The 19,289-nt window shown below is 47.5% G+C and overlaps 1 protein-coding gene across 3 annotated transcripts in view; it reads right to left on the bottom strand.

Annotated features, from left to right (window-relative positions):
- The window catches only part of TRIO (trio Rho guanine nucleotide exchange factor), a gene marked incomplete at its 5' end in the record, with an annotated part of 386,192 nt that overhangs the window by 164,333 nt on the left and 202,570 nt on the right, over window positions 1-19,289 (bottom strand). For all 3 annotated transcript variants that reach the window (XM_081233199.1, XM_081233200.1, XM_081233198.1), the window contains one exon: window positions 8,463-8,585. In XM_081233199.1, coding sequence (XP_081089325.1) covers window positions 8,463-8,585 — 123 coding nt within the window. The remainder of the gene's footprint in view (window positions 1-8,462; window positions 8,586-19,289) is intronic.

The raw sequence follows: 19,289 nt of genomic DNA, 5'->3' as shown, positions 1-19,289 counted from the left end.
CGTGGATCCTGGACGGGGCCCTGAACGGGGAGAAAGGAAGGAAACCTGAACAAAGTATGGACTTCAGTTCGTCAGTATTAGTTATTAATCCTAACAGTATCGGTTCAATATTACATTCGTATAATATTATATATTATTACTATGATATTAGATCAATATTAGCTTATTAATGACAACAAATGTACCGCACTAATGAATGGCGTGAGTTTTGCCGACAGGGGAAACTGGGTGCAGGGTTTGAGAATTCTCCGTAGCATCTTTACCATTTTTCTGTACATCTAAAAGTGGTCTAAAAAAGTTTATTAAAAAGATGTATGTGTGGGCTTCCCTGGTGGCGCAGTGGTTGAGAGTCCGCCTGCCGATGCAGGGGACACGGGTTCGTGCTCCGGTCCGGGAAGATGCCACATGCCGCGGAGCGGCTGGGCCCGTGAGCCATGGCCGCTGAGCCTGCGCATCCGGAGCCTGTGCTCCGCAACGGGAGAGGCCCGCGTACCGCAAAAAAAACAAAACAAACAAACCAAAAAAGATGTATGTGTATATATGTACACACACACACAGAGCAGATTTTTTAAAGACAGCCTTCACCTAGGAACAGGTCCTGAGCACTGCCCACATATTCTGTCACCTAGTCCAGCGGTCCCCAACCTTTGTGGCACCAGGGACCGGTTTCGTGGGAGACGCTTTTTCCACGGACGGGGCGGGGGGATGGAGGGAGGATGGTCAGGCGGTCGTGCGAGTGATGGGGGCGACAGAGGACGCTTTGCTCGCCCGCCCGCCACTCACCTCCCGTTCCTAACAGGCCGCAGACCGGTACCGCTTGCGGACCCCTGACCTAGTCCTCCCCTCCAAGGAGGCTGGCCTCCGGCCCGTCAGCACAGCCCCTGGGCACAGAGAAAGCTCTCCTCGCGACGGGCGGCTACCAGCTTCAAGGTTCCTGCTGGGCAGGTTCTGCATACACGTTGCCCCCAGAGGCCTCCGCTCATCAGAGGCCGCACAATGAGATGACATTCCTGGGGACGGTGGCTTTATGGGGATCCACGTTTCGCTGCGGGGCCTCTCAGGACCGTGGTCTGCAGCTCTGAGCAGAGGCACGACGGGGCCTCGGCGCTGGACGGAGCAGACAGCGTAGCACGCCGTACGCTGCACGCTCACACCTGTTAAGAGCCGAGTCCTGTTTTCGCGTCTACTGTCACTAGAGCCGCGAAGCCGGCTCCCTCTCGAGTTTAGTAAGTGGATCTGCAGGTGACAGAGCCTCCCAACACAGGCCAATTCTGAAGGCTTTCCGCCCCTTGGCCAGCAGGTAAAGACAGTTACAACAATCAACGTCCCAGAGGAAGAAGCGCATCTCTGCATGATCTGGGACACGAAACAGCACTCATTTCGTCTCACCTCTCATTTTACGCTCGAAGACCCTGAGCCAGTAGGAAGGTCTCTGTGGCTCTCCCTCGGCACAGCAGTAGGTGCTGGTGGAGCCAGGGTCAGCCCGCGGCCTCTCTGAAACCCAAGGCCAAGGCCTCCCTGTGCACAGAACCTACCCTGGATCCTTTGGCCATGGAAGAAATGGATCTCCGTGTGTTCATAAACATACGGATGAGAAATGCCAGCTTTGGAGCACTTGCTCTGTGCCCCGAAGCAGCCCCGTGACAAGGACACGATTTCACTTCTACTTTATAAGCCAGAACATGGAGACAAAGAGGTGCAAAGAGCTGGGACTGTCCCCAAAACAAAGGCCTCGGCCAGGGGTCTTCTCAGAAGGGAAGGTTGAGTCACTCAATCTTAGACTTACAGCAGGGAGGAGATGTCAGGTAAAGGAGGCTGTTTTTGGGTCTGAAGAGCCTGGAGTCCCCTCTTCCACCCACTGCCCTGTCCCCAGGGCATCTCCCCCGGGGGCCCAGTTCCTGGTCCATGGGGTGGGGTACCAATCCCTGCAGCGAGCACTGAAGGAGATACTGTAGGGCCAGGCCGGGGTGCGCCCGAAGAGCTTCCTATTTTCTTGAGAAATAAATTAAAATTGCACAATGTCCTAGGTCTCAAGAAACACAAGAGCCTTTCAAAGGAGGATGAGACCTTCTCTTCCCTACAATCCATAGCAGCTACAGCCTGGGTCTTACGTAAGATGGCCAGAGGCTATATTTAGAAACTGGTGTTTAAAAAAAAAAAAAAAAAAAAGATGGGTTTTCTTGACCTTAGGAAAGATAGGAAAGGAGGAAAACACAAGCATGTCACCCCTGAAGTCACCCCTGAGTTTCAGGTGTGCCAGAAGTGCCCACATGCTGTGCCCAGAGCATCCCCCCGGCAAAAGCTGAATGAGTGCAGGAGAGACCCCGGGGGCTAGAGAATTGGCCTGATTAGCTTCTGAAAATCCAGAATGAATGTTTAAGGTCTCCTGCTTTCCTGAATGCCACACTTCTTTATCCTGGGAGACAAGTTAATTATATCACACACACAAAAAGTTACTGACAGAAATGGCTTCCTGGAGAACAACTTCGAGATGTTTACATCTTTGGAAGGTGATTTGAATCCCAAGGGACAAGCAGACATGAGAGAAGGCACCTACGGGAAGACGCTATGCCAGAGATGTACTGACTCCTAGTAGAGAAATCTTCTGTGCTCTCAAAACCAGCTTCTTCCTTGAACCAGAATTTTCTCAGCTTTCCTGGCTGCTGTACTCACAGCTTTTTAAATCTAAAAAGGGACATTAAACTTGGACAATTATTTAGAAGGTAAAAGAACAGGTGACCGTCAAAGAGCACCTTTCTTTCCCAGAGTCATTTGCAAAAAGCTTCAGGCGGAAAGCATTGTTAATTTCTTTTTTAAAACTCCTGCGTGAACATGCAACATGGTTGCATCTGCCACGGTCTAGAAATTCATTAGCACAGAGTCATTGGATAGGATCTATTACTCAACAGTCACTGTACAACATAAAGAAGGAATGGATCTTCAGATGAGTCACAAGGAGGTTCTCGGGTCTGCCGGACTGTGTGCAAAAATGGTCCAACGCGGGCTTCCCTGATGGCGCAGTGGTTGAGAGTCCGCCTGCCGATGCAGGGGACACAGGTTCGTGCCCCGGTCCGGGAAGATCCCACATGCCGCGGAGCAGCTGGATCCGTGAGCCATGGCCGCTGAGCCTGCGTGTCCGGAGCTTGTGCTCCGCAACGGGAGAGGCCACAACAGTGAGAGGCCAGCGTACCGCAAAAAAAAAAAAAAAAAAAAGCGGGGGTGGGGGGAATGGTCCAATGCTTCCTGATGTGGCTCTAGCAATGCCTGAAACAACCTGAGACCAGGGGCCTCGCAGCGAAGTCGAGGGCCTGCAAAAGTCACACCGGCTGCACAACTCACTGCCACCAAGGACACAAGAGGCTCTTTTTGGGTTCCCCTTCTCAGAACACTAGAACTGTTCTACAGAATAATCTATATTTAGTAGGTCTTAAATGAATTCAACCATAAGACTTTTGACACTTCGTTTCTGAATCTCTGTCATGTTACTTTACCATGTCATGTTTTGAAGAAGTTGACTTTAAGAAAAATTCATTAAATAAACGGCTAATTCAATATCTTGAAACTAAAGATTGTCTAGAGACAATTTAGAATTCATTTTACAAAGGACCCTTCAAAACACAACCCCAAGACACACACTAGTTCACCTTAAACTTAACTATGAAAAAGAAATTTCTTTTCCCTAAACCCAAAATGTGTTTTACCTTTGTATGTTTCACAAAACGAGAAAAGGCTCTTTATTAAGCACTAAAGATGCTTCTGTTCCTGGTTTTAAGGTGCCTCCAAAGGCCATTCTGTCCAAAGAATACATACATCTAAAGCATGTCCGTAGATCTCCCTCTGCCATAGGACTCGTATTATACTTTGTTTTGACAGAAAGCAATCGAAGTCAGGAGGGTGGAGGAGGAAAGGTGGGGAAGGCATTCCCTCCAGAGGCCTCGCCCCCTGCACGGGAGCAAGACTGGCGTCACCGTCTTCTCTGGGAAGAGGCAGACAGTTTTCCATGAATGAAGCTACAAACACAGAGCGTACAGTGGCTCGATACCCAGGCCACTGTCTGTCTAGCCCGAATCTGCTGCACGTGGTCTAAGCCCGGCTCCTTGTGGAGCCACTTCACAGGACAGACCTCTCCTGGCTTAAAATGCTACCCTCCTCCCTCTTATGCCCCTCAAAGAACCTTTATTGAACAAGCTGGGGGCGCTAGAGAGAGAAGCCCACTCTATTTCTTCAGGTCTACAGCACCCCCCCCCCGCTTACTACATTTAGCCTGCTTTTATCGTAGAGGGGTCCAGGGTGGCCCCCCCGTACTCTCAGGCAGGGCACGCTCCTTCCAGAACCAGCCGGAAGTGGGTCTGTGATACACAGTGTCTGCAGGTACACGGGCGGTGAGCACCGGGCTCCAGAGCCCCATCAGGGACCACTCGGGACCCGTCACACGACACACACTGAGCTGGACGCGTGTCTGTGGACAGAAGGGATCAGAGACTTTCACCCTGAGGCAAGTGGAGGGGATTTATCATACGTGAGGGGCTGGTCCCCGTTCACAGCCACCCATGACAGACTGCTGAATGCCCACTCTGGGCAACGGCACGTCCCTGTGTGCCTCCTGGCTACAGTTTTATCAGCCAGAGACGCAGAAACCGGCCGCTGCCGGAGCGATGCGGGGGTAAAGTGCACAACACTCCCGCTGAACCAACGGTACCTAAAACATGCACCAGCATCAAGCGACATTCTCCAAGAGACGGAGGGCCTATAAACATTTCATACCAGAAGGAAAAGAACTAAGAGAAGGAGAAGCTGGAGATGCTGGGCCAAGAGGCCAGAAGTGAGGGGCCAGGTCCCGGCAGAGGGTGGAAGTGAGCACACGGCCAGGTCCAGGGCGGAGCGCTCAGAGCCTGCCCCCCCACCGGCGGATTTGCAAAGGAGGGAGGCCCGCAGAGAGGGGAGGCCGGGTGTCTGTGCGTGGCTCCTCAGGCCCTTGCAGAATGAACCCCTGGCACACGACTGGTGATTATATGAAGACCAGAGGGAGGGAAACTGGGTGCAGAGGTTTGCAAAGTGAGCAAAAGGTGTTTACATTTAAGGTTTTTGTTTTTTCATGCACAGTTCAGACTTGGGCTTAAGGACTTTCAATTTAAGGAAAAGAGGGTCAGGTACCCCCCTTAGAGTCCCAGGGTCAATGTGCCAAACATGATAAGAAAACAGTGAGACTCGGCCGGGCAGCAGCGGGAGCTGACAGGCCCCTGCCTTTCTCTGAACCAGGGGTAAAGGCCGTCCACCCTCCACTCTCGGGCTCGCCCTAGAAACCTCAAGACGCAAACGTGTCCTACAAAGGAAGTGTCTCCCTCTTGCTGCCCCCTGAGCCCCTGTGTTGACGGCTTTGATTGTCATCTTAGATCTGAAGAAGTAAGATTACCATGAAAAGATAGGGCGAGGGTCGCCGCAGAAGGCACCACAGGAGTTAGAAGGAGGGGTCAACAGGTGCTGGATGCACACGAGGACGCTCGGCAGGCCAGCGCCTTCACGCTGGAACCGAGCCCACGGCCACGGGTGAACGTGCTACTTGGGGCAGGAGCCTCCTCTGGGTTTGGTTGTTTGCAGTCTCGCCTCTTAGATTCTTTGGTGCCTGAAGTCTTTGCTCAGAGGATCCAAATCTCACATCCATCCTCAAACCACATGGCTACAGAGCAGTAGCTTATCTTATGGAAAAATCAAGGGGAGATGAGACACATTTTCCACATTTCTTCTGCTACGAGTGGAAGGCAAAATACTGTCCAGCAACCGTAAGTAGGGACGTCACACGTAACGCAGAAAAGAAAAATCCAGAGACCCATCCCGGTGCGGCAAGCCCACTGAACACAGAGCCTCTTCCATCCCACTTCTAAGATCAAGAATGCAGAAGGCTGGGTTGTCACTTTAACTTTACATACAGAGACTTTTACAGTGTAAAGGAGGTAACTTTTTAAAGGCATTTTCCCTGAACAGGACTGAAGTGCAGTTTGCTTTCTTATCTCATGACTCTAATCTCACATCAGTTTCCTGACCAACCCAGGGTACAACTGAACCCCCTGTCATGTAAAACCCATGGACGCACCCACTCCAGCTTATTTTGGTGGTATAGATTTTGAGACCAAATCACTAGATGTATATTGATACTCTTCCTTTTATAACTGAAGGCTCTCTTTATTTCTAATAATGTTTTTATGCTTTCAAGTCTGTTTGCTTAATACCAATAGTCCTATACCAGTTTTCATTTGCTTAATATTTGCCTGGTGGATCTTCTTCTAACACTTTACATACTTTCAAAATTCCTGGGTATTTATGTTTTAGGTTTGCCCTTTGAAAACAATACACAGTATGATTTTTAAAACACTATTCAATCAGAGAATCTTTCTTTTAACAAGTATAATCTATTCTGCATTTACTGTAATTACTGCTATTTGGGGACAAATTGCTACATCTTATTTTGTGATTTCCGACATGATTTTTGTTGTTCTCCTTTCTTTTGCTTCCACTAGACCCATTTTCCTGAGTTTTTACTTATCTGGTTTTCTGTATTTCTTTTCTCTTTATACTTATGGGAGGCGGTGCTTTCTATCCCTGCATTTAGTAGTCATTCAAAAACGGTCACACGCACCCCTGTCTTTACAAATCTGAGACAAGCAACACCTCCTGCCGTCCTCCTCAGGACACCTCTCCACCTTCTGTGCTCAAGCGCTCCGGGGCTTCGCTCCGTCCTGCTTTTAACTACCACCCAATTCTACTGTCTGTCTAAGTGGTCAATCCTTTGATTTACAAGCATATTTACCAATTTCTGTGCTCATTATTGACCTCAAGCCTTTCTTCTCATATTTCCTTTCTGTTCATTAAATTAACTCATTCAACAAATACTGCTGGATGCTTAGCTGCACCACGCCAGCCTTGTTCTAGGCACCAGTGACAGAGGAGTGAACACCACAAAACCCCTGCACTCGTGGAGTTTAAATTACAGTGGGTGCTTCCATGATTCTGACTAAACTACACACTTCAGTTCTCCTGTAAGTAAGTGAATGGTAAACTCTCTTGGTCTTGGTCTATATTTTATTCTCACTGTTGAATGACAGCTCCACTGGGTGTGGAATTCCGGGTTCAGAGTTCCTTTCCCTCAGGACTCCATCCCACTGTCTTCCAGAATCTGCAGTTACCGGTGAGAAGTCAGCTAAGAGTCATTCTCACGGTTGTGATTTTGTTATTTCTCTCTTCTTGTCGTTGAGACTCTGCCTTTAGTGTTCCTCCGTTTTACCATGTGTCTCAGTTTGGATTCACCCTACAATTTCTCTTCTTTTTTGCGGTACGCGGGCCTCTCACTGTTGTGGCCTCTCCCGTTGCGGAGCACAGGCTCCGGACGCGCAGGCTCAGCGGCCATGGCTCACGGGCCCAGCCGCTCCACAGCATGTGGGATCTTCCCAGACCGGGGCACGAACCCGCGTCTCCTGCATCGGCAGGCGGACCCTCAACCACTGCGCCACCAGGGAAGCCCCTACAACTTCTTTTTAAAACAACTTTTACCCTAGCTCCTATATTTTCCACATATATACCATGGCATGGTAATCTCTCCCTCCTTCACTTCTCTTTCTTTCAAAACATAAAACAAAATGAAAGGCACATTTACCAACGTGGGAAAGACCTGGGCAAGATGCCATACATGACACTATCACACACACCTTACTTCCTCTCCAGCAGCCCTCACTGTGCCTACTTTCCAGGTAAAAAAGTTAACCTCAGGGCTTCCCTGGTGGCGCAGTGGTTGAGAGTCCGCCTGCCGATGCAGGGGACACGAGTTCGTGCCCCGGTCCGGGAAGATCCCACATGCCACGGAGCAGCCGGGCCCGTGAGCCATGGCCGCTGAGCCTGCGCGTCCGGAGCCTGTGCTCCGCAACGGGAGAGGCCACAGCAGTGAGAAGCCCGCGTACCGCAAAAAAAAAAAAGTTAACCTCAGAAAGGTTAAGAGACTTTTCCAAAGCCACACAGCTGGTGAGCATTACAGCCAACATTCCAGCTCCACAAATCTCATGCTCTTAACATACAACACCCCCACCTCCTGTTTCTGAAGCACATGACTTTAAAAGAAATAGAAAAGGGAGAAGAAATGCTGGCCCATCCTTACAGAAATTCAAGGACTGTTATTCCCTGATTATGAACGGGAATTTTACAAACTAGTCAACAGACACTTGTACAATAAATATGGCAAAAATATCCAAGACATTTTTCTGTTTCAAGAACTTTGCATTTACAAAAGGGTCAACTGTCTAAATCATCTTTCTGCCCAGGCAATGACAGCTTCATCTGAAATCTGAGCACTATCTCGGAATCACCTTCAAACATACGTCATTAAAGCTAAGTCAACAGAGATGGGGTTAAAACTGTAATTCAAAACCAACCACATAAGTATTTATGGAAGAAAATAGTAAAAACCATTGTTTTACCTGTGCTACTTCTTCAAAATCTTCATGACGTTTCTGCAAAGCTCTGGCCCGATGGAGAGATTTCCCCACACCTGTATGTTTGCTCAGAAATGCTTCTCCATGGTTCTCAATCCAGTCCAGCACCTACAATGAAATACAGATATATATGCCATAAAAACCATGCCTGCCTCGATCAGTTTTAGGGCTGTCCATTAATGATGCAGTCTCCTACCTAAACTCTATAAGAAACAAGAAGCAAAGGAGAAAAAAATTGGGAGCAACTGGACAGTAATCTAACACGTTGAGAATTACATCTTCTGTCAGCTTTCCCACCACGATTTTAATCAGCTCTTACTTTAATAGTGCAAGTCTGTCCATGTATAAATATTACATGCAATAATGATTAAGTTAAATCTCACCTCAGTTTACGCATGACTGAGCCAACAAAACTGCCTGGGTTTTGTGTGAGATAGTGGTCATCAAGTCACAGAGGAGCAATTTAACGTAACATTTTTATAAGGCTCAAAGCTTCACAACTCAGACAATTCAAGTTTAACTACAGAGTTCATATTTTTCTGTCTCTTCTAAAAGACTTGAAACATGTAAGTAAAACCCAAGAAAACAAAACAGTTAAATGCCTCTGTCCTGGTCTTCGAGGATAATTTATTCTATAAACTAAGCTGTTGTGAAAGCTAAACATTCCATGAATTTAAATACATAGGAGTTCTTGCTAGTTGAAATCCACCACACTAAAGCAAAAGAGTAAAAGTAAAGCAGGGCAACCCAGCGTTTTTAAGTCACAGCTGGGGCTGAGTAGTTCACTGGCTACTGTACTTGAGAAGCTGCAAAACGCCAACATCATCAAACAACATATTTAAGACTACATCAAATACACATTTGTCTCTTTCTGATGGAGAGGGGATAACCAGCAAAAAACTAAGTCAGTGACGTCTTTAGCCAGAAACTTTCCTTAAAAGATATTTAAATATCTGAAGACATTCGTTCATGTGTTGCAAAGTACTGAAGGCCACCTCGGATTCTGCAATTAGTAACCATGGTAACTAAGGATACAGATCAAAACAATCTTGGACTAAAGATCTGCCTGGAGCCGCACAGCTAGGACAGTGGTCTGTCTAGAGGGCAACCTGGAAGCGGACGAGTCACAGCCCTCCACTAACTGCAAAATTAAGGGGGCCTTAGGGTGGGGAATGCAGTGCACAGCTTGGGGAAGACGGTGGATAATACCGCAATAACTGTGTACGGACAGGTGGGCACTCAATTTATGCGGTGATTGTTTCACAATGTATGCAAATGCCAAGTCACTACAGAGTACACGTGACACTAACCCAACACTGCATGTCAACTATATTTCAGTTAAAGTAAATAAATAAAAGCAGCGTTAATTTGAGGTTCATTGCTACAAAAGGGATCCCTTGCCCTTTGTTACCTCCGCCACTGAGAGATCAGTGGTGCTGACAGACGTCTAGATAACAAGAGGCAGCTGCTAAAGGCCTGTCCAGGGACAACCGGACTCGTCCTCTTCGGCTGCACACCAGTGACCTTCTGGTCTGACTGAGGGTCCTTTCTGCACAGGGCTTAGCAAAGTTAGCAGTGCGTGTAAATAAAATGGCTCACGAACCTGCATAAATCCCTGGTGGTCCTCTGTAAAGAGCCTTGTAGAATGAGCAGGTGTGTGTGTGTGTGTGTGTGTGTGTCTGTGCATGCGCATGCGTGCACGCACACACGCGCATGCGGGAGGACAGGGCGGGGTACGGAGGTCAAGCCTCGCGGCGCAGCGGCTGCTCAGGCTAAAGGTACACGCTTACCTTATTACCACAGTTCGTTCCTGAACCTCTGTCTACACCACGCCCTGCCAGTCACCCGGGGTCACACTGTCAAAGTGATTCCTACTGGATCCATTTGTATTCTGTCTGTCCACCTCCCAGCCCTTCTGAGAGCTCCCTCTTTACCTTTCATTTCTAGCCCCCTGCCCCACAGACACGGGGTAGCCCTTCTGAGCTGCAGCTTCCCGCCTGCTCAGTGGGGATAATAATGGGGGCCTGTGAGTTGTCAGGCACCTTAATATCCTGGCGTGGCAGGTACACAGCACACAAGCCATCCCCACCCACAGACTGTCCCCAGAGACGGCTTCCACATAATGTCAAGCTCTTTGGTGGCACAGGCTATGGATGTTCCATTGCTTTTTAACCAGTGCACTTAGTACATTATTTTTCTTTCTTGAGATTGAAGAGAGAGAGAGAGGCCTTCAGTATCACCATTAGAAGGTAATACCGCATTCACCACCTGCTATCAAGCTGCTGTTTATAGGACAGTCTCTTAGTACCTATTACAGAACACAGGTCCTCTCTCACTCCTGAAGAAACACCCAATGATAATTTCAAGATGTCTCAACTTCAAAGAATGGATACAGTTCACGGAATGTGCCTTTCGGTATGAGGCCAGCACCAGGCAGAAGACCAGGATCAACTATATTAAGCTTGAAAGGAGTTGAGAGATACGTAAGTAACACCTGTGCCACTGTCCACTTGCCTATCAGATCTGCATGAAAGACTAGGAGACTCTTTTTTTAAACTACAGCTATAGTATCTGCTGTATATTCCTCAACATAGTGTAAAAAGAAAAATCGAGGTTTGGTAACAGCAAACCTGACGAGTACTGATGACTCAATACAGACTTGAAGTAAGGGCACAATTTCAAAAAGTAAAAGACAAACACTTTTTGGTAGAAAGAGCTGGAAGGAGCAAAATACAGTCTTTTTTAAAAAATAAGAATTTGTTTTTTCAAGCCCAAGAAAAGTTGCTTCAGAAAGCATAAATTGGAAATAAAAGCTATTATGAACCAACCACTCAGGGTTACAAATGGGTTACAATTTTTCTTTTATTAGTGGTTCCTTTTCACAGAATTGTAAATACCAAGTGAAATTATATTTCCAACAAACATGAAAGTAATTCAAAGAAGACTGTACAAATTCCAAGCACTTTTTAAAAACAATTGCAGACAATTATGAAATCTAGCTCATATTCAAAACCAAACTTCCCCACGAGGCTTTTGCTTCTCATTAAGTCTGAGAATGTTTCCTGGGAAACATTGCCAAGGAATCCTGAATGAATGTACCTGCCCAAGGAGCATTTGAAAGACAAGCTTGTGGAACCTTTCCATTTAAAACATAAAAATATTTGCAAGTCAGGGGCTCCATCAAGCTAGTCCAGCCGGCCCCCTCCCTGACCCAGCCATGGTGGCAGCTGCCCTCTCCCTGCCTTGGGACCTTCACCTGAAGAACAACGTGCTCTCTGAAGCCGGCTCCAGGAAAAAGGGCAAAAGCCAGTCCTTCCCACGGGCACCTGGTTCACAGGCAGGAGAACAAGGCTGGGAGGTCGACACCGCCCCCTCCTTGTTTGGGGAATGTGGGGCAAGCTCGTTCCTCTGTACCTCAGTGTCCTCTAACAGGCACCATGATAGCCCCAAGGTCAAGGTCGCTCCAAAGTGAGCCACCAAGACTTAAAACACAGATAACTCTTCTCAGCATCTAAGTCAAAACGTCAGCTGTGCAGAAGATCTCAGATCGTTTAGTTCCCTGTCTGTAAGGTAATTATAAGATTGAACGTGACGACGGCAGTATGACGATGCTCACCTCTTAACGAATATTTGCACTGCTGTCTGAGAGCCTGCTATTGAAGCCGGCCCTGACGTACACCACACCACCAGTCCTCACGGAGAGCTGGATGGGGGCACATCGTGACTCTGTTTCACATATGAAGACACAGGACCAACGGCTACCAAGTGCAAGAGCCAGTCTGTGGACCTGGACCCCGGAAGCAGGGTCCATTCTCTTAGCCTCTAGTCTCCAATGCCTCTTCAAGTCAGCACAGCTGGCACACAGGTGGCAAACTGAGGAAGGAAAGAGCTGCTTTGCTTCAGAACAGTTCAGGCTATTGGGTAAATGACCTCTGATGAAGTGACACTATTATAATAGACAGCAAAACAGGGGGAGGTGAACCAGCAAACAACACCGCGCCTGGATCACACGCCTCGGGAACTGGCCACTGTTGCCTTTTCTACTCTCACTCATGTGGCCGAGTCTGGCCATCCTGTACAATCTCTAAAGTAATTTTCTGCCATAAGCCCCTACTACCTAATATTCGCTATGTTTTGTGGATTAATATTTCTAAGTAATTACTATTTAAGAACTTACAACTAAATACTAAACCCTTGTCAGAGAGGAGACATTCTCAAGGCCCTGTGTCAACAGCATGCAATATAAAGACCAGCGTAATGACATTTTCCCTTGAAAATGTAGAGGTGTTTATTTCTAATACTTACTAGAACAGCCCTGTATCATCACCATGCACCACGTCATTCTCTCTGGCATCATTTATTGAGAGATTATTCTGTGCTGTGCTTGGGAGGGCAATATAGGTCCATAACCCCTTATCCACAAAAAGCTAAAAACAGCTCTGAAATTCCAAATATTTTTTCAAAACTTGGTCAGAAAAAGTCATTGGCGATAAGACCTGACCTGAGGCTACTAATAGGCTTTATGGATCCCTTTGGTGTGGGTCCTTGAATGTTTGGCTGCAGAAATCTCCATGTGCTTGATGATGGGGGGCTGCCCAGACCTCACCAGAGTGTGTATCACAGTGTATACACACTGTTCTCTTTCTCAACTCTGATTCTTAATTCCAAAACATATTTGTCCCAAGGGCTACAAATAAGACAGTAGACTTTTATTATTATCTCTATTAAGGAAGAACTGGATGCTCAGGAAAGTTAAGAGCCCGGGAAAGAACACCTAGTGAAAAAGAGAAACAAACACAGGACTTCAAGACTCCAGACACAGGCTCCTACCCCTCATTATATTGTGTTACTTTATGAAATGCAAATACTATATGAAAACCTTTAAAATATTTCTAACATTAGAGTTCCAGCGCTAAGATTTACTGTTTGTAAAAACTAGACCACACCTCTGACATAAAACCACCAGGAGCACGTTAAGCTTATCTATTTTTACTGGGAACTTTGGATGCAAACGGTATTCAGGGAAAGCATCTGTCAATTTTAGCTACTGTTTTAAAGAGACAAGGCCTAGTGAATCAGTGTTTTCTGTCACAATAACGAGAGTTCCCTCTAAGTCAGGGGTCCTCCACCCTGTTAAGACTCAGGCCGCACAGCAGGAGGTGAGTGACCGGCAAGCGGGCAAAGCTTCACCTGCTGCCCCCATCGCTGGCATCACCGCCTGACCACCTCCACCCACTCCAGCCTGTGGAAAAAGACTGTCTTCCACGAAACCGATCCCTGGTACCAAAAAGGTTGGGGACTGCTGCTCTAATTCACATTTTAAGCACACAAAAATGAAACAACTCTCCCGATTCTATATTCAGTTTTAAAAACTACAGTTACATGAAACAAATGAAAAACAATGGTAATTCTAAAATATTCTGAATTTGTTCTTTTTAATATGAAATCAGATTTTCCAGTGGCAAAATATGAATTTCCTCCCAGCCCTACCCTAGATTCCCTATAAAACCAAAACCAACCCAGTTTCACTTAACTTTAGTTACTTCCTTGTTCAACAGGCTGGCTGTTATTTAAATCATCCAGATACCAAGCTAGAAATGGACATACTATGTTTCTAGTTCTGCTTTTAAATAAGTGCTCCTGACAGAAGCATTTAGGTAAGAGCTTTCTTGATGATCAAATCAATGCTGTTTTAGTGATTATAACAAAGGATGACCGAACAACTAAGCCACATCATTTGAAATTTGCTAAACTCAAGTGGGGGACCAAACAGGAGGCCTGATCTTCGATAGCGTAACTTTTATTAAAGGCCAGTGTTTCAGCCACTGCCGCAAGGAGAACGGACGTCCAGTATCACGCTGTTAATGACGCTTAATCACGAAGTTAAAAATCAGAAGTGAGGGAACCCACACACCCTGCCATCTTAGCCTGCCTGACGCTTTCTTCCCTAACGCTCACAGCGTACTTTCCTCCTGAAGCCGGCCTCCCAGTCATGCTCGGCCCTTTCCCATCAGCTGCTCAGAGAAGAACACGAAGCTGTGAGCTGGGAATAGCCGGGCTCGGGACCGCTGGGGGCTGGGAGTCAGCGCCCTCTCTCCCTTGCGGCCTCTGTTTCCCCTCATCCACTCCTAAGGTGAATGCAAACAGTGAGTGAGAAAGTAAACTGTGAAGAAATTTTAAAAGTCTCCTTCAGTAGCTATTTTCCTTTGCAGTGATGGGCAACTGCAGCTTCCATGAAAGTCCCTTCCCGGAGCCTGAGAAGCTCCACTTAAATATTCCTTCTTAAGTAAGATGTCAGTTTGACTCTTTGATTAGCTCAGAGTGAAGCATCCTCCCCAGGTCAAGAGCAGTGAAGCAGTTAAAAACCCACGGGGCTTCCTGCAGTTTTGGCCAAGACCCTCGACTTTTTTGAGTCTGGGGTTTTTTCACCTGGAAAATGAGGGGCTTGGCCTGACGCGATCACAAGGGCCTCTGGCTCTATATTCTGTAAAGTGCGCGGCATAACAGTTACAGTGAAATGAAACAGACACAAAATTCCACACGCATCTGTGGGCTCTTGGGGACTGAGTGAAGAAAGAGTTCTAGGTCCAGCGTTCACTGCTGCCTGACAGTAACGACTATCTCCACCCACACATTTCTTTACTTCTCTCCAGTGGAGCCAAGAACTCTCCGTTTCTTCAATCACCGTATTTCAAAATTAGAATTAAGTTTGTTCTAAAAATATAATCACTCTTTTTTTAAAATTTATTTTATTTATTTGTTTTTGGCTGCGTTGGGTCTTCGTTGCTGTGCACGGGCTTTCTCTAGTTGCGGCGAGCGGTGGCTTCTCTTGTTGCGGAGCACGGGCTCTAGGTGCGCGGGCTTCAGGAGTTGTGGCTCACGGGCTTAGTTGCTCCGCGGCATGTGAGAATCTTCCCAGACCAGGGCTCAAACCCTGTCCCCTGCATTGGCAGGGGGATTCTTAACCACTGTGCCACCAGGGAAGCCCCTACTCTTTTTTTTAACTTTTCATTTTATATTGGACCATAGTTGATTAACGATGTTGTGTTAGTTTCAGGTGTACAGCAAAGTGATTCAGTTATACATATACATGTCTCTATTCTTTTTCAAATTCTTTTCCCATTTAGGTTGGAACATACTATTGAGCAGAGTTCTCTATGCTATACAGCAGGTCCTTGTTGGTTATCCATTTTAAATGTAGTAGTGTGTACGTGTCAATCCCAGAGTCCCTATCTCCTCCCCCACCGCCATAACCAGAAGTTCCTTCTCTAAGTCTGTGAGTCTGTTTCTGTTTTGTAAGTAAGTTCATTTGTATCATTTCTTTTCAGATTCCACATAGCAATAAGCATATAGATATTCCTTCTCTGTCTAACTTCCTTCACTCAGTATGATAATCTGTAGGTACATCCATGTTACTGCAAATGACATTATTTCATTCTTTTTTTTTTTTTTTTTTTTTTTGGCAGTACGCGGGCCTCTCCCGTTGCGGAGCACAGGCTCCGGATGCGCAGGCTCAGCGGCCATGGCTCACGGGCCCAGCCGCTCCACGGCATGTGGGATCCTCCCGGACCAGGGTACGAACCCGTGTCCGCTGTATCGGCAGGCGGACTCTCAACCACTGCGCCATCAGGGAAGCCCTATTTCATTCTTTTTAATGGCTCAGTAATATTCCATTATATTATGTACCACATCTTCTAAATACTCATAATACTGAAATTTTTAAAAAATGGTTTCTAGAACATTTCAAAGTACATTAAGCCTAATGCTCACTTGGAAAAAGATGCTATTTAAAACACCTCAGTCAGGTTACACACAGTAAACATATGATACAGAACACCAAATGCCCCGCATTGCAGTAGCTACTTCTGCTTAACTCCCATGAGAGCACAGGAAAGGCCAGGAGCACGTGCTCCACACGCACTTTCTTGTGTGGAAGGGAGCCTGGGCGAAATCAGGGAAGAAGGGCTCAGAAAGAGGCTGGCAGGCTTCTAAACTATTACATCATCCGTCCATCCATCCATCCGTCCGTCTGTCCATCCATCCATCCATCCGTCCATCCATCCACCCGTCCATCCATCCATCCATCCATCTTCTAAAAAACTTTAAATCACTTCTCCTGGTATTACCGTAGTTTTAATTACATAAGTACATTAAATTTCTTAAGGAAAACAAAGAACCTTAGGATGGGAGGGAGGGAGGGAGGAAAGGAGGTAAGTAGGTTACTATTCACATAGTCTCACCCTGGATACTCCCATCACACCCCAACCAAACCATCACTCTACCAACACGGTCTAATACCTTTAGCAATTTTCTAAACTTTTAAAAATTATTTTTCTCATTCTTAATTTGGAAATAAGTATAAAATAGTCCAAAGTTGTCCAAGAAAAATCTTAATATGTCTAGATGTTATCTAAGAAACGCATCCGGATGTTATGTATACCTTAAGTCTAGTTACTGAACTACAGAAATATACATACACACATGCATGCATGCAGTCTTCCCTGTCAGCTAATCCCTGGGCACTTTCCTCTTAGGGGACCCCGGCAATTCGGCTGACACTCAACAACGGGGAGACCAAGCTGCCTGGGGCTTGTTCTTGGTCCGTCCGTTCCTGGTCATCCTGACCCCTGTGTGAATGTGTCCTCGACTTCCCGTCCCACTGGCTCACAGCGCCAGCTCCCGCGCCCTGCATTCCTGTATTGCATCCACTGTGGGGAAGAGATTCGTCCCTTTTCCCACTCTTTTAACCCCACCATTGAACTGTGGGCCCCTTGCAAGCTGCGGTTACTAAGATTACTCTGACAGTCAAGTCTCTTCTCTGTTGCTATGACAAAAGGTAATGAAAGGGCTTCCCGGGTGGCGCGGTGGTTGAGAGTCCGCCTGCCGATGCAGGGGATGCGGGCTCGTGCCCCGGTCTGGGAGGATCCCACATGCTGCGGAGCGGCTGGGCCCGTGAGCCATGGCCGTGGAGCCTGCGCGTCCGGAGCCTGTGCTCCGCAAGGGGAGAGGCCACAGCAGTGAGAGGCCCACATACCGCTAAAAAAAAAAAAAAAAAGGCAATGAAAGCTGGCTCCAGATCCACCAGAAAGATCAGCAGTTAGCCTCTATCTGCTCCCTAATCAAACACTCGCCCTCCAGTACTCGCTAATTCTAACTGAGAAACTCTCAGAAAAGATGGCCATTTTCTAACCATTCTTTTTTTTTTTTTTTTTTGCTGTACGCGGGCCTCTCACTGCTGTGGCTTCTCCCGTTGCGGAGCACAGGCTCCGGACACACAGGCTCCACGGCCATGGCTCGCGGGCCCAGCCGCTGCGCGGCATGTGGGATCTTCCGGGATAGGGGCACGAACCCGTGTCCCCTGCATCGGCAGGCGGACTCTCAACCACTGCGCCACCAGGGAAGCCCTCTAACCATTCTTATATGTAAACAGAAGAGAGTATTAAATCATCACAGAGCGAGGGCTGTAGAATGACACCGATGAGAAAACCCCATCCTTCTGACTTAAATTAATGAGCAAAGGACAAATGAGGTTCCGGAACCTTCCCTTAAGAGCTAGGTCCAGTGTAGGTGGAACCTCTGGGTCAGGCATCGCTGAGGGATGACTTTTACTGGCAAATGGCTAGCAGCCTAGGACCCAAGGCAGAACTGGGAAATAGCTTCTCCGTGGACCTGAAACCCATTTCTTTACGTTCAAGTGGCCAAAATCTTTAATATTTTAAAGATCTCACACACTGGCGAAATTCCCAGGCAATGAAATTACCGCTTCCTTCCTCAGCCACCCCTAACTCCCCAACCTTAATCGAAGCTCCTGGTCCCTTCACGAAGATCTCCCAGTTAGATGACTTGATTCCAACATAGGGCCAACCCTCCCCCATTCCAGAATAAACAAAGAGACTAACTCCAAATAATCTTTAATTAGCAACATTGGGGAATTCCTTAAATTTCTTCATCTACTCGTTTATTCATTCATTCATTCAGCAACTACTGAGCATCTACTATCCCAGACACTTGGGAAACACCAGAGAGTAAAACACAGACCACTGCCCCACGGACCTTCAGTTCTTCACCCCAGGACTCCCCGACGTGCACGCTGGTCCACGGTGGGGCCCGAGCCTGTCTCCTGGCCTGGAATCTTGCTCTCACGCCGCACTTGTCACCCTGCAACCAGAGCAATCTTTCCAACACGAGTGCACCCTGTCATCCGCTGCCGCAGCATCAAGTCAAAACACACGGTCTACGGGTTTGAACTCAATGTGGTGAAACGGGGAAAACACTAACCCCTCCACCACAGGCTGGCCGAGAGCACTAAGACAGGAAGGAAACATTCACGGCGCTCAGGTTCGCCACGTCCCCTCAATGTGTCCCAAAGCTCACAGAAACAACTCCCAAACCTTCATTGCGGGGGTCGTCCTTCCAGACCTGCACCAGCTCAGGCTCCACGCTCCCAACTGTCCACTCTGGGCACCTGCTGCTCCGGACAGGCCCCGCCCTTTGTGTCTCCACCATCCCCGCAAGCCCTGTTGCACAATCCTCAACCTCCTGACTTTCCAGCCACCCGTCAAAGACCAGCGGAAACCTGCATCTCTCAGGAAGGCTTTCCTGGCACCCTGGCAGTCGTGACTTGCACCTCTGTTACAGGAGTCTTCATCTTCCTCATAAGCTGCAGCCTTGAAGTTTGAGGATACGGACGAGGCTCCCTGGAACCCCCAAATCTGCACAAGTCATTACAGCACAGACATGTTCCCTTAGATGGCATGTGCAAGGCAGGCAGACAACACCGATGAGGGCGGCTAGCTTTATTCACTCCCTCAC

The sequence above is a fragment of the Mesoplodon bidens genome (assembly GCF_964165515.1).
Source record: "Mesoplodon bidens genome assembly, chromosome: 4".
NCBI lineage: Eukaryota > Metazoa > Chordata > Mammalia > Artiodactyla > Ziphiidae > Mesoplodon > Mesoplodon bidens.
This window is presented reverse-complemented; position numbering and strand designations above follow the sequence as displayed.